Here is a 14,914-nt window from a genome sequence, read left to right on the forward strand (position 1 = left end):
GACACTCATCTGTGTTTATTGTTTTGTTTTTTTTCTTTTAGGATAATTCAACAACAACAACAAAGCACTAAATAAATATGGTACTTCAAATGGAAATCAGACATCCACAAAAATTAATTTTGAAAAACACAGAAGAATATGAGACAGCCCTTAAGCTTTGCATTTCTAGAACCTTGATGTTTATTTCATATTTCTTTTATTATGCTTAATCCTGATGTGGCTCCTACCTTAAGTTTCCAGAAACTAATGAAGTATTTAGATGGTGGAATCTCTACTGTGATTGTAAACTCTCTTCCCTAAGTGAATTCTCTCAGAAGCCCTGGGAAGCTTAAAAGAGAGTCTTCACTAGAATTATAGTGAAACCTGAAATGATGCATCCCACTTCTAGTTACCTGTACAGATTGATCTTATTTTACATCTTAGAAAATTCTTCTACAAGTCAATGAAAACTTACATTTTGCATAAGGGTCAGTATTATGGACAGCTGCAGATCATAGAGTCAGAAACAGTCTCTGTTAAATTCTGACATTGTTCTAAGTTAGGAAGTCAGAACACTTAATCAGAGCAGAAGTATACAGGAAGTGACTCTGCAGGTAAACCAGAAAGCCCCAAACTCAGCATACAGAAGAACCTAGGAGGACATACACCTAGGGGTAAGTCAATGAAAGTAAATACACTGGACACAGAAGATCCATGGTTGTTAAAGCTGACAAGGAAAGAAATAGGGTGCATATGGCAAGATCTTGAAAAATGAGATAACTATTAGTCTTACCCAAGAAGCTTTTAGATTCATCCGGGTGGGATAAGAAATAATCCCTAAATCTCATTTACTTAGTCTGATTTGTAGAAGCAGGATATGTTAGAATGCCTATATGCAGGAAGGCAATATGTTAACTCAGGAGTCTTAACATTCTCTTCAAGTAGTATTCTTTTTCAATACATGATTTAATAATGCAATGTTCTCCTTTGATCCCATAAGAGTTTGTAAAGAGGACAGTCAATCTATTTCATATTTATGCCATTTAAAAGCACATGTTAAAATACAATTCACAGTTAAGTCATATTTTCTTAGATATTCTCTATGGGAAATGAAGGTTAAAATACCTCCTCAAAAGGTATTTAGTAAACTCCCACTCTGAAAGAATGACATTTGGATGCAGCTTTAGATAGAACTCAGACAATGACAGTAGTCTATTATTTATATATTCTGATTTTTTTTAGTCCAAACATGATTTCATAGGCTTCAGAGGCTCCTATTTCATGATATCCTTACCCACATAAATCAACATCTGCTCTGCAATTTATAGTTTTAAAGAGTTGCCTGGGGTTCAGAGAAATGTAGTTACTAATCTAAGATCCTACAAAAGATCTGGTCACACAGAAAAAGAAAATGACAAATGTTAGAAGGGATGTGAGAAAACTGTTGGAGTTGTGAACTAATCCAATCATTCTACAAAGTAATTTGGAACTATTCCCAAAAGACTATAAAACTGCAGACCTTTTGATCCAGCAATACCACTACTGGTTGTACCCCAAAGAGATCATAAAAAAGGGAAAAGGACCGACATATACCAAATATTTGTAGCAGCTCTTTTGTGGTGACAAGCACCTGGAAATTGAGGGGACACCCATCAACTGGGGAATGGCTGAACAAATCATAATATATGAGTATATGAGCATAATTGAATAATATTGCTCTATAACAAATACTGAGCAGTCAGGTTTCAGAAAAACCTGAAAAGGCGTACATGAATTTTTGCTAAGTGAAGTAAGCAGAACCAAGAGAACATTATGCACAGAAATAGCAAAATTAAGTGAAAATCAACTATAATGGATTTACCTCTTTTCCACAACACATTAATCCAAGGCAATCCTAATGGACATGTGTTGGTAAATGCCATCCATATCCAAAGAGAGAACTATGGAGACTGAATGCAGTTCCAAGCATATTATTTTCACTTTCCTTTTTAGTTTTTCTTTTTTGTGTATTTTCTCTTCCGTTTTGATTTTTCTTCCACCACACGAAGAAGAAGAAGAATCAGAAGCAGCAGAAGAAGAAGAAGAAGAAAAAGAAGAAGAAGCAGAAGAAGAAAGAAGAAGGAAGAAGAAGGAAGAAGAAGAAGAAGAAGAAGAAGAAGAAGAAGAAGAAGAAGGAAGAAGAGGAAGAAAAAGAAGAAGAAGAAGAAGAAGAAGAAGAAGAAGAAAAAGAAGAAGCAGAAGAAGAAGGAAGAAGAAGATCTGGTCACAGAGAAAATTAAATCTATTTTAGCTTTAACTTTAAAATCACTGATTACTAACCCTGCTTTTTAAAAAAAATAAATAAGTAAATTCAAGTCCTGATCATTATTATGATATTTTTTGTATATATCTCTTATTTCCTCTCCCTGATGGCTCCTTTGTTCTACTTCTACCAACTTCCTTGCCCTGCTGTTACTTAACCTACTCTACCTCCCAAGGATCCCTCTCTTAATCTTTCTACCCACTTTTTCCTTCTCCCTTTCTCCCATTCCCATTAATTTACACCTTCTTCCATATCCCCTAATTATTGTATCCCTCCTCCCTCTTATTTCTTTCATTTACATAACATACTCTTTTTATCTTTTCCTACATAGTTTTCCTTTCTAAAATCATGTCACACTCAGCTTTACCTCAATCTTTCAAACTATCCAGTTACTAATGACAACCACAGACATATGTTTCACATTTCTACGTATAAAACTTTAATAGTTTATCCTACAAAATCCTGATTCCTTGATTACATATTTTCTTTTCTGTTCAAGATTATGCTTAATTTTCCAAGTATGATTTTGTCAGCCACATTCCTATTTTGCTCTTTAATATATAGTGTTGTAAGGTCTGTGGTCCTTTAATGTAGACACTGCTAAGTCTTGTGTGGTTCTAATTGTGACTCCACTGTATTTGAATTGTTTTTGTTTTTGTTGTTGCTCATCATATTTTCTCTTTGATCTAGGAATTGGGGAATTTGACAATGACCTTCCTGTAGGTTTTCCTCATAAGATCTCATAAGATCAGTAGATCTTTTTCTATCTTTATTTTCCCCTCTTGTTCTAATACTTTAATTCAATTTTCTTTAATTATTTCCTGTATTTTTGTATCAGAATTTTTTTATAATTAAAGCTTTCAGTTACTCCAGTGATTCTTATGTTTTCTTTTTCTTTTAAATCAGTTGTTTTTCTTACAACATGCTTCACATTCTCTTATTTTTTTTTTCATTCTTTATATTTTATTTGAATATTTCTTGGTCACTAACATCTTTGCTGGTTTCCCCCTTGCCAAGTTCTAAATTTGTTTTATTATAGCTTTTTATTGACAACATATGCATGGGTAATTTTTCAACACTGACCCTTGCAAACACTTCTCTTCCAACTTTTTCCTGCCCTCCCTTCATCCCCTCCCCTAGATGGCAGGCAGTCTTATACATTTAAACATGTTAAAGTATATCTTAAATACAATATATGTGTACATATTTATACAGTTCTCTTGTTGCACAAGAAAAATCGAATTTAGAAAGATAAAAATAATCTGGGAAGAAAAACAAAAATGCAAGTAGTCCACACTCATTTCCCAGTGTTCTTTCACTGGATGTAGCTGGTTCTGTTCATCAGAACCATTCATCATTGATCAATTGGAACTGATTTGGATCCTCTCATTGCCAAAGAGAGCCACTTCCATCAGAATTGATCTTCATATAGATAGTATCGTTGTTGAAGTGTATAATGATCTCCTGGTCCTGCTCATTTCACTTAGCATCAGTTCATGTAAATCTCTCCAGGCCTTTCTGAAATCATCCTGCTGGCCATTTCTTACAGAGCAATAATATTCAATATCATTTATATACCATAATTTACTCAGCCAATCTCCATCTGATGGGCATCCATTCAATTTCCAGTTTCTAGCCACTACGAAAAGGGCTGCCACAAACATTTTTGCACATGTGGGTCCCTTTCCCTTCTTTAATATCTCTTTGGGATATAAGCCCATTTCCTGTCATCTTAGCCAATCTGACAGGTATATAGTAGTATCTCAGAATTGTCTTAATTTGCATTTCTCTGATCAATAATGATTTGGAACACCTTTTAATATGAGTATAAATAGTTTCAATTTCATCATTTGAAAATTGTCTATTCATATCCTTTGACCATTTGTCAATTTGAGGATAGCTTGATTTCTTATAATAGAGTCAATTCTCTATATATTTTGGAAATGAGGCCTTTATCAGAACCTTTACCCAGTTCTAATTTTTCAAGGAGTACTTTTTTTCCTTAAAATTCTGTATCTTCTTTTCTAGTTGGTTCATTTTCTTTACACATAATCTTGTTTTTCTTAGATTATTTAATTTTTTAAGTTGTCCTCAGTCTCTCTTATTTGATTTTTTAAATCTTTTTTTGAGTTCTTCTATGAATTTTTTTTAGACAAGTAAACATTTAATGTTGTTGTTTGGAGTGGCAATATTTTTTTGTTTGTTGTTTTGTTGCTTCCCTATCCTCTTCTGAAGATGAACCCCAGCCTTTTCTATTCCCATAGTAATGTTTTATGCTTGGTTTCTTTTCCCTTTTACATGCTCGTTTTTTGTAGCATATTATTAATTTAATCACTTCTAGGTCTGGGGTATGGAGGATAATGTCAATGATCTCAGAGCCTCCCTCATTTCTCCCATCTGGCCTCGAATCTAAACCAAGAACTCCACCCTCCTGTAAGTGTCCATAGTCAGCAATGTCCTGTCCTATTGATCTTTCTTGTCCAGGCCAAGTCTGAAGCATAGTGGGCCTAGAATTCTTAATCAGCAGAATTTCCTTCAATCTTCTTCACTCAGACACAGGATTCCCCATGCTGTCCTGGAGGTGAAAATTCCTCTGTCTGGGGCTGAGTTTATCTCCCAATCCAAGTAGCTCCAGGGCTCACTAATGGTTTGCTGTTGTTCCAGAAAGATCACTGTTCTAACCCAACTTTTATTTGTTTTTGACTACTCTGCTTTTGCTCTGAGGCACTATTTTTTCTTGTTCCTTGGAGACATCTGGAGAGATTGAAATTTTCTAAATTACTTCACCATCTTCCCAAAATCCTCTCAACAAGAATGTTTTAAAAGGGGATGGCTGAGGGATATTTGTCACTGCAAGAACGTAGCTTTAAAATTCCAATAATATAAGCTATATCAACCCATTAAATATAAATTTGAATATAAATTTGACCCAACAACATAGATACATAGTTGAAAATGTTCTATAAACTTTTGAATTAAGATGTTAAATTTTTTTTTAGGAGTTTTCTCCAGTGTCAATAATGATCATTTTTTTTGGTGTTTTGTAATATTCAATTTTAATGGCATCCTTCTGGGTCACATGAGCAACAAGGTGGCAGAGTAGACTTTTATTTTCTGATCAAAGAACTAAGAAATACAGGCAGTGAGAAAGGTCATCAGGGAGCTATGCAACACTCTGCTAACCCTGAAGGAAAGAGCAGAGCATCCAGCTGGGGATAGTTCAGACTACTCCAAAGCTATTTACGCCATAAACCTAAGCTGGAAATCTGTGAATTGCTCAGTATAGGAGGCTTTGAGATTCAGCCTCCTAGTAGACCATAATCAGAAGAGAGAAAATTGAAAGTTGTTAATAAGGAAAATAAGAGAGGGAGAAAACCCTAAGAGTACTATAAGGCCTCAGTTCCCCTGCCTCAGTTTCCCTGAATTATAATACCTCAGTTCATTTGAATTATTATACTCTGAGTGGAATTGTTGTGGCCACCCCCCTTCCTTACCCCATTGGGACTGTGAGAATTGGGGCCTTGAAGCTCTGGCTACTCTTACATTCCAAAAAGTCATAAATCTCCAGATTGCTTATCTCAAATGCCTGGTTATTGCTCACTACCTCTTACCTCTATCTCTTTCTCGACCACCTTCGCAACCTCCAACCTGTCAGAACTAAAATTATGATAGTTTGTCCACTCACCCAGTGTTCTGCCCCCCCCCCTCTTTATTTCCCTGATAGCTGGAGCCCTATAAAAGTCTCTGGAATTAATTGCTTGCAGCTGGATGCTTTGAGACAAGAGTCCCATTCAGCCATTTAGGGGTGGGACATCTCTTGGACATGAGTCCTGTTCAATTGCTAGCCCAAATTCTCCACTAATAAAATATTAAAAACCTAATCTCTGTCTTGCCTCAGTTTCTCTAGCATTACAGAACTAAAGATTCCAGGAAGAAGAAATCTCAAAGACATTGAACATAAACAGATAAATTAACAAGAAAAATATTAAAAACCTAATCTCTGTCTTGCCTCAGTTTCTCCAGCATTACAGTACTAAAGATTCCAGGAAAAAGAAATCTCAAAGACATTGAATATAAACAGCTAAATTAACAAGAAAAAAAGTAACAACAGAAGGAAATATGGAATAAATATTGCAAAATAAAGGAAGTGATTCACTACTTGATGAGACAGAAGATCCTATGGATTTTGAGGAAAACAGAACAGCAACCCACTGTGATTCCTGAGTGGTTTGAAAGAGAAATGAGGATTATCAGAGAGGATTATGTCTCACATGGTAAAATAATGACCAGAATAGAAAAACTTGAATCTGTAACCTCGAGATTATTGGAAAAGAGCCAATAATTATGCAGACTACCTTTAAAACAGAACATTTCTTATCTGAGCAGAACATGCTTTCAATCTGAAGTCAGAACTCAGAGCATTTAGTGAAAAGTCAAATTCCTTTATTAAAAATGAACTAACATCATGCATTGTACTCAGATGGACATAGTATAAGGACTTCATGGCTTTTCCATTTGAGCTTGGGTGCTTCTATTTCTATCAACATTTTCCCTGACAAAATCATTTTTACAGGACTTTTTTTTTTCTCTTTGAGAAGGAGCATAGCACAGTAGAGAGTAGGCTTCAGTGCTAGTCATCTGAGTCCAAGTTCTACCTCTAACAGAAATTTTGATGACAAATTCATTCAATGGGAATTGATTCAAGATGGAGTAATACATTGTAGATTATTGCATTTGGATAAGAAGTCAAAGTAGAGTAATATCAAATGGACCAAAAAACTGATTATGGTATGCCAAGTTTGCAGAAGTTAGTCTCTAAATCTATAAAATAAGAACATTTTCCAAAGAAAAATAAGATTTTTCACTTAAAAACCTTTTTATATCCCTAAAGCAATTTTGGGAGCAATTTTGTCTTTCTTCTTAATGTCTTAAAATAAGATTGTTTAAGAAAAATGTAGCTATAATACTAACTAGTTTTGAAGATTTAGAAATCTGTACAGGAAAGCAAAGAATTAGCAGTCAATTCTAGGATAATATCGATTAATCTATAAGTTTTTTTTTAATTAAGTACACTATCTCTAGAACAGATTAAAATCAGGTATTGTATTTTACAGGTAAGGATACTAAAGTCCAGAAAAGTGATTTCCAACTGAGATGAAATTGTGGTTTCATGAGGGAGGAAAAAAAACCAGGGTTCTCTTATTTTATGCAGAAACTTGGTTATGAAAGTCAAGACAATTTTTATGTCTAATAATCATTGGACTTAAGTTTCTTAACCCTTCTGTCATGGAAAAATTTCTTAGCACATAAGCATAATGTCTCAATCTGTACTTAGTATGAATCTACATACTACAAAAACCTTGCTGAACTTGTAAATTAAAAGCATAAAATGTAGCTCAAAAGCAGACATTTGGAAGATTAAAATTTCATCAATTTGGAACTTACGGCTCCATATATACCAAAATGTTTATAGCAGCAGTTTTTGTGGTAGCAAAGAACTGGAAACAAACTAGATGTTCATTGATTAGGTAATTTGAAAACAAATTGTGTTACATAAATGTAAATTACATTCAGAAGTGTGCTGGAGCCAACTCATATCAGCTCAGAGGGCCTATTATCAAAATTTCAGCCTTGGCATTTATACCTAGGAAATTGGCAAACACTACAAATAAGGGATTGTTTTATTGTTTTGTTGATTGGGCTTAAGAAAGTGATAGAGAAAATGTTAATAATGCAGATTAAATTTGAAAGTGTGTGGGATGTTTTGTGTACATTTTTTAAGAGAGTTAGTTATTAAATACTTACCAGTACATCTCCAAATGTAATGGAATATTACTCTCTATTTTAATGAACATGATGAATACAAAGAAGAGTCTAAATTCTTTTAGTAACATACAATATGACTTAAACAGAACCATGAAAACCGTATTTATGTGTGTGCTTATACATATAAATGCAAATATATGTGTGTGTTTGTGTCTATACACACATTTGTATATGTGTGTGTATCATTGCAAAAGGAAAGAATAACCACAACACAGATGAAGTTTAATGCTATGAAATTAGAAAAAATAAATTTGATGCCAAAGAAGATGTATAAAAAGACACCCTTTCTGTCTTCTAGTTCTATGAAGAAGTGGGTGATATACAGATCTCGGAACAATGCATATCACACCATATTTTTTTTCAATTTGTTGATTATTTGTGCTCATTTTTACTTTCTCTTCCTTCTCTTTAAAAAAAAATAAGATAAAAGGGATAGATGTAAAGGTGAAGGAAGGGGAAAGATACAGGTAGAAATCTAGGGGATATATTAACACAAAAGATCAATAAAATCCATTAATATGCAGGAATCTAAAAATTCAGAAAACTATAATTCAGATGTGATACTTACTGAATAAAATCCTATAAAAATGAGTATTACCTATATATTATACTACTCAAATTCAATTTAGCAAGCACTTATTATGTACAGAGACTTGATAGAGTCTGAGGATACAAAGACAAAAATGAAACAGGTACAATGAAATTGATACATTGTACCATATGAAAAAATAAAAGTGGTAGGAAAAGAACCCTACTCAAGGAGTTACAAAATAAGTATGTCATTTCTGATTTTATTTGTTTACTTGCTTTGTGATCTTTTACATGTCATTAAAACTCTCCTGAACTTGTTTCTTCCCCTTTAAAATGGAAATAATGATTCCTGCTTTACCTATCTCTTGAGGTCATTGGGAAGATTACATAAAATAATATATGTAAGAAAATTTTGAAAAGCATAAAGACCCATATATTTGTAAAGGATTATCTTTATGATGAACTTATATGCTATAGATCATTAAATTTTAGACTGCAAATGTTTTATTCATTTAATTCATATTTTTATTACTTGTCATTTGTATTATAATCCATAATATGTACAGGACTTAAAGATTTATAAATTTATAAATTTTATAAATAAAATCACAAATCATAATAACAGTTAGAAATTTGAACTTTTAATATACTCAAAAGAATTAATCACTACCTTCTATTGCCATACCTCTACAGTCATTTCCCTCTCCCTCCCATGCATGCATACCTGTACATATATCCACATATATTAATAAGATCCCGGATTTTTTTTTACTTTTATTTATGTTTAATTTGGACTCCTAATAGAGAACATTAATTAATTATGTGCATTTTCTCTTTGTATTCTCATTTCTTCTTATATCAGTTATTGATAGTTGTCCTAGTTTGCTCTGATTTACCTATTTCATCATTTCTTATGGCACAGTAATATTCTGGTATATGGATATGACACAATTGCTAATAAGAAAAGATTACCTTAGTTTTTAAATTTTGGTTACAATGAAAAGAACTATAAACGTAAATGTGTACAGATCCTTTTACTTTTTTTTTTGGATAATGTATAAACTTTTCAATGGAATGACTGAATAAAACTGTTTTAACATTTTGATACCTTTCCAGATATAATTCTAAATTGCCTTTTGAATGGTTGAATCAATTCACAGTTGCACCAATAGTACACTGCACTGATTCCTTTGTCATTTTCCTCTTTATCATCTTCACCAGTATTATGAATATGATGTGCAGCCTCAGAATTTCTTCAATTTGCATTTCTCTAAATATCAACAATTTAAAGCCCTCTTTTATGTAATTATCAATAGCTTGGGTTTCTTCTTTGGAATATTATGTGTTCATATCTTTTGATCATTTATCTATTGGGGAATGATATTTAGGGTTATATTAATTTGAATCGTATGCTTATATAATTTGGAAATAAGACCTTTGTTAGAGAAACTTATTGAAGCTGATTTTTTTATTCTAGTTTTCACTACATTAGATTTGCTTATGTAAAAAAAAAAAACTTTTTAATTTGACAGTCAAAATTGTCTGTTTTATCTTGTGTGATATCTCTTATTTGGTTAGTCATAAGGTCTGTTACTATACATAGATAAGAATAGCAATTTTTCCTTGCTCTTCTTATTTGTTTACTGTGTAATGTTTTATATATAAGGCATGTTTCCATGTAAAGTTTATCTTGTTATACAATGTGAATTGCTGATCTAAATTTTATACCTTTCAATCTACTATTCATTTCCCCAGAAGTTTTTGCAAAATAAAGAATTTTGTGAAAAAATGAAACAGGTTTAGGGGTTTATCAAAACTTATGCTATTGTTTGTTTTCTCTTCTATGTTATACAACTAATTCATAACAGTGTTCTTTTTAAAAATAGGACCAAATCATTTTAATAATTATTGCTTTATAATACATTTTGACATTTACTATTGAGAGATTCCCCTTCCTTCCTATGGTACTTTGATAAATTTTTCCCTCTATTCCTCTTTCTCTCTCCACAGATAAATAAATTTACACAGAAAAATACATATACACACTCATACATACATATACATATGCATGTATGGATATACATAAAGATATACAGATATGTTGGTTTTTAGAGAGTTTGGTACAGTACTAAATAAATAAATTATCAATTTATATAGCATAATCACTACTATATTGGTATGCTCACCCATAAACAATAATTATTTCTCCAATTATTTGGGACTGTCTTTATTTCTGCAAGGAGTGTTTTATAATGAATTCACATAGTCTCTGGGAGAATCTTGTTATATATATACTTAAGTGTCTATCAAGTTTCTATAGTTATTTTAATAAAATTTCACTTTCAAACTCTTCTGGTATCTTTTGTTAGCTATATATAGGAATGGTAATGATTTATGTAAATTTATTTTATATATCAAAATTTTTTCTATTTATTATTTAAATTAATTTTAGTTGACTACATCATCTTGTCATCAGCAAAAGACTTTTCTCTTTTTTTCTTTTGTTCTATGTTTATTTCTCCAGTTGTTAATTATTGCCCTTTTGCTATAGATAGAATTTTAGCATTATGTTAAATAGTTATGGTGATAATGCTAATCCATTCTTTTCTTCTGATCTTGTTGGAAAGGCATCCAACTTCTCTTCCTAACAACATTTGTTCTTGAAATTAAATGAATACTATTTATTGTGTTAATGAAAAACCCAGTTATTCCTATTATTTCTAGGAATAAATGACTTTTTCATTAACATAATTAGAATTAATTTATTATTATATTAGAATTAATAGTAATGAGTGTTAGATTTTGGTATCAACATAATAATATTTTTATTCTTTATTAAACTTATTGTCTACCCTATGTTGAAGCAATTCTTAATTCCTGGAATGAATCCATCTTGGTCATACTGTATAATCTTTCTAATAAGTTGTTATAATCAACTTATTATGTTATATTTTAAATTGTCACATCAAGATTCCTTAGGGTTATTGGTTAATAGTTTTCTTTTTTCCTTTGTGTCTCCCTAATTTAGATATCAAAACTATATCATAGAAAGAGATTAGAGTGCTGCCTCAGTTTCTTATTCATAAAAATAATGGTTACAGTCTTGTAAATTTTGTTAATTAACCTTTTTATGGAAACCACTTTACAAATCTAACAAAATATGATCTAAAAAAATATGCCACTAAAAAGTGCCATGGCATAATAAAGATTTGACTCCAGAAATAGGTATAGATAAGTTCAAGTTTCATTATAATAATTATTATGTCACCACTGGACTTGACTTTTCAGTGCTCTCTAATCAACTCCCTGAGAGTATAAGTTGCAGTACTAGTAGAATCTGCATTAATTTCTTCATCCAGTAGTTTCCTCTATGTGTGGAAATGACTTGTTTAGTTCTTATTAAATTGTAAGCATCCTGAAGACAAGAACTTTCTTCTCATTTGTATCTCCAGTGTTTAGCACAGTGTACATAGTAAGCATTTAATAAATGTTTATTGACTGTTGATCATGACCTATTCTATAATAATAATCTTGGGATCTACTCAACAGAGAACATATGTATCCCTTGACATATGTAGAGACATGATAAGAGATTTCAAGGTGGAAGAATCCTAGAAGTCATTAACAATCTTATTTTAGAAATGAGGAAATTGAAACCCAGAGACCTTGCCCAAGATCATACATTATCTAATGTATGACTTTGGACAAGGTCTCTGGGTTTCAACTAAATTAAACTTTGATTCACAAATCTATGGTTTTTCCCATTGTACTACACTGTTTCCCTTAATTTGTATAAAATGAACACTGATTACATGCCACTTCACTTTCTGAGTAAGAAGAAATAAACAATAATTTTCCTAGCCTAAAGAACAATTTTAATGCTTTGCTTATAAAATAATTTAAAGCCAAAAATATTTTAAATTGAAATGTTTATAGCAAGAAATTATAATACTTGTGTCCTATAAGCAACCTAAGAGAGTGTATTTTTCTCTATTTTGCCAAATGGCCTGCCCTAGGCTTAAAATATCTGTAGAATTTAACTCTACCTTTGAGTGAAATGAATTGTATCTTTCAGAAATTAAGAATAAATATGTTGTGTTTTACAACTTGTTTACAATAAGTGTTATACAATTAAGTATAGTAGCTAGATGGCATAGTAGATAGAGTGTTGAGCCTGGAACAAGAAAGCTCTTTCTGAGTTCAAATCTGACCTTAAACAATTACCAGCTATGTGACCATGGGCAAGTCACTTATCCCTGTTTGCCTTAGTTCCTCCCATATAAAATGAGCTGGGGAAGAAATGCAAACTACTCCAGTATCTTTACCAAGAAAACCCCAAATGTTGACACAAAAAGTTGGACATAAGTGATATGACTGTACAATAACTCAAGCCAAATATGACATTTTTGTTGTTTTTCTTTTTTTTTTTCCACATACTTCTCATTTTATTCTAATCAATAGGCCTGGAATAGATTTAAGGTTAGAAACCAGAAGAGGCAGTCATTTTGCTCTAGGCAAAGAGTAAAAAAGTTTGTATTTGGTGACTTCCTTACCACATATCTAATCACCAATGTCCTATTCTTGTTTTAGTTGACAGTCAATGTGGGAACAAAGAAAATCCCCACAAAAAAGAAATTATAATGGTGGAATGAAAAAAAGGTTAATATTTGAGATGGAGAACAGGAGTTACAGAAAGAGAAAGGAAGGAAAGACTACCTCAGATACTCTCCACTTCTTTCAATAATCAATTCATTCCACTTTCAGCAATACAAGGCTCCAAGTCTTTGGAGTGACTCTAACTAAACCATTGCAATGGTTTTTGGAAAGGAGAGGGATAGTCAATGGGAGGTCACCCTGCCTCTCTACCCCCCCACTTATTTTATAATTGCTCAGATAATTCTGAATATCCTCAATCAAATGATAATATTTATGTAATCTTCTTTGTATAAGACAAAGTAAATTCAATCTAGTATAGTTCTGTAAATACAAAGGCAGAAATCTCTAAAGACAATTTGCATTTGACTTCATGTGTTTGCTTGGCTCAAATTGAAGAGTTGCTATCTTGCAGTTGGTTTTTGAGAGAAGATAGGATAGTTGACATAAATATCCTCTTCTTGGTTGTCTTGAGAATGGTCAGGAACCTCACTTCTGGTGTAGTTTTTAGATGGCTAGAAAAAGAAGGGGGAAAGAATTTCAGAAAAGTAAGTGCTTCCATTTCAGTATTTACAAGAAATGCAGATGATACATGAGCTCTGATGGCCTTCACCCACTGTCAGCATAAGATGCCAAACTCCATAACAACTGACTCTACAAGGCATTTTCATTAAGAGTATCCACAATGAAGTTCTACATGAAAATACATTCCTAGTATGAAAGCTTAAGCATGAAGTGAAATGCAGCAAGATGTCTGAGCTGTCAATAAATTGAGGAGTTGGTGATCTCTAACATCCCTTCCACTTTTAACTCTATGATCTTGTCCCTTGGAAAGGACAGAGTGAATTAGAAAACAGAAAGAAGTCTTTCAGCATAGTAAAATAAAAGAAAAACCCATAAATGGTAAAATGGCCTTTAGTTCTTCTATAAACACTAAAATGGCAGCTTGGTATAGTGGCTAGAGAGTAGATCAAGAAGACCAGAGTTCAAATCTCACCTGTGATATGCACTGTGTGACCCTGGGTAACCTTTCTATGCACCAAGGAATTGAGACTACAGGTAGAAAGTAATCTTTCCCCTCAGTATTTGAGTTTAGTTTGGATATTAATGTAATGTGCTTTCTATAGCCCCAAATTGGGGTGCCAAAATATACTATATTTTCTATTTTCTATAGCCTCAACTCTGGGGTACCAAAATATACCCTCCAGACTAGCTCTCTAGAGGATCTCAAGACCAGCCTCAGTCCTTGGTCTTAATAGAGGAGTGAAGGAGGCAGGAGACCCACAAGGATGGTCAAAGATGGAGTCCATTTATTTCAAGTCCTTTCAGCCCCTAAATACCTTAGTAGGATTCCATCACTACAGCACATTGAGCATGTGCCAACTATAGAACCATTGCATCACCACATCACCACAGCACACTGTGCAGTACTATAGTAGCATTACATCACCACAGCACACTGCTATAGATATATTAATGCCTCTTACTGTAAGTATCCCTTGCTTTAAGTAGAACACAGTTGTCACACCCTCCCTGACTTCTCAGGAAGGGTGAGAGGCACCAAAGAAGATGGGGAGCCAAACCAGACACTGTCAGCAGGTTCCCTCTGGGCTGAAGGGTCTT

General features: G+C 32.8%; 1 protein-coding gene across 1 annotated transcript in view; it reads right to left on the reverse strand.

Moving 5' to 3' along the window:
- Positions 1–12,948: 12,948 nt before the first annotated feature.
- CD226 (CD226 molecule) overlaps positions 12,949–14,914 on the reverse strand; it is an 86,558-nt gene continuing 84,592 nt past the window's right edge. The window contains exon 6 of the mRNA XM_012541571.3: positions 12,949–13,806. Within this exon, the coding sequence (XP_012397025.1) occupies positions 13,696–13,806 (111 nt within the window). The 3' untranslated portion in view covers positions 12,949–13,695. The remainder of the gene's footprint in view (positions 13,807–14,914) is intronic.

Source organism: Sarcophilus harrisii, chromosome 1 (genome assembly GCF_902635505.1).
Source record: "Sarcophilus harrisii chromosome 1, mSarHar1.11, whole genome shotgun sequence".
Taxonomy (NCBI): domain Eukaryota; kingdom Metazoa; phylum Chordata; class Mammalia; order Dasyuromorphia; family Dasyuridae; genus Sarcophilus; species Sarcophilus harrisii.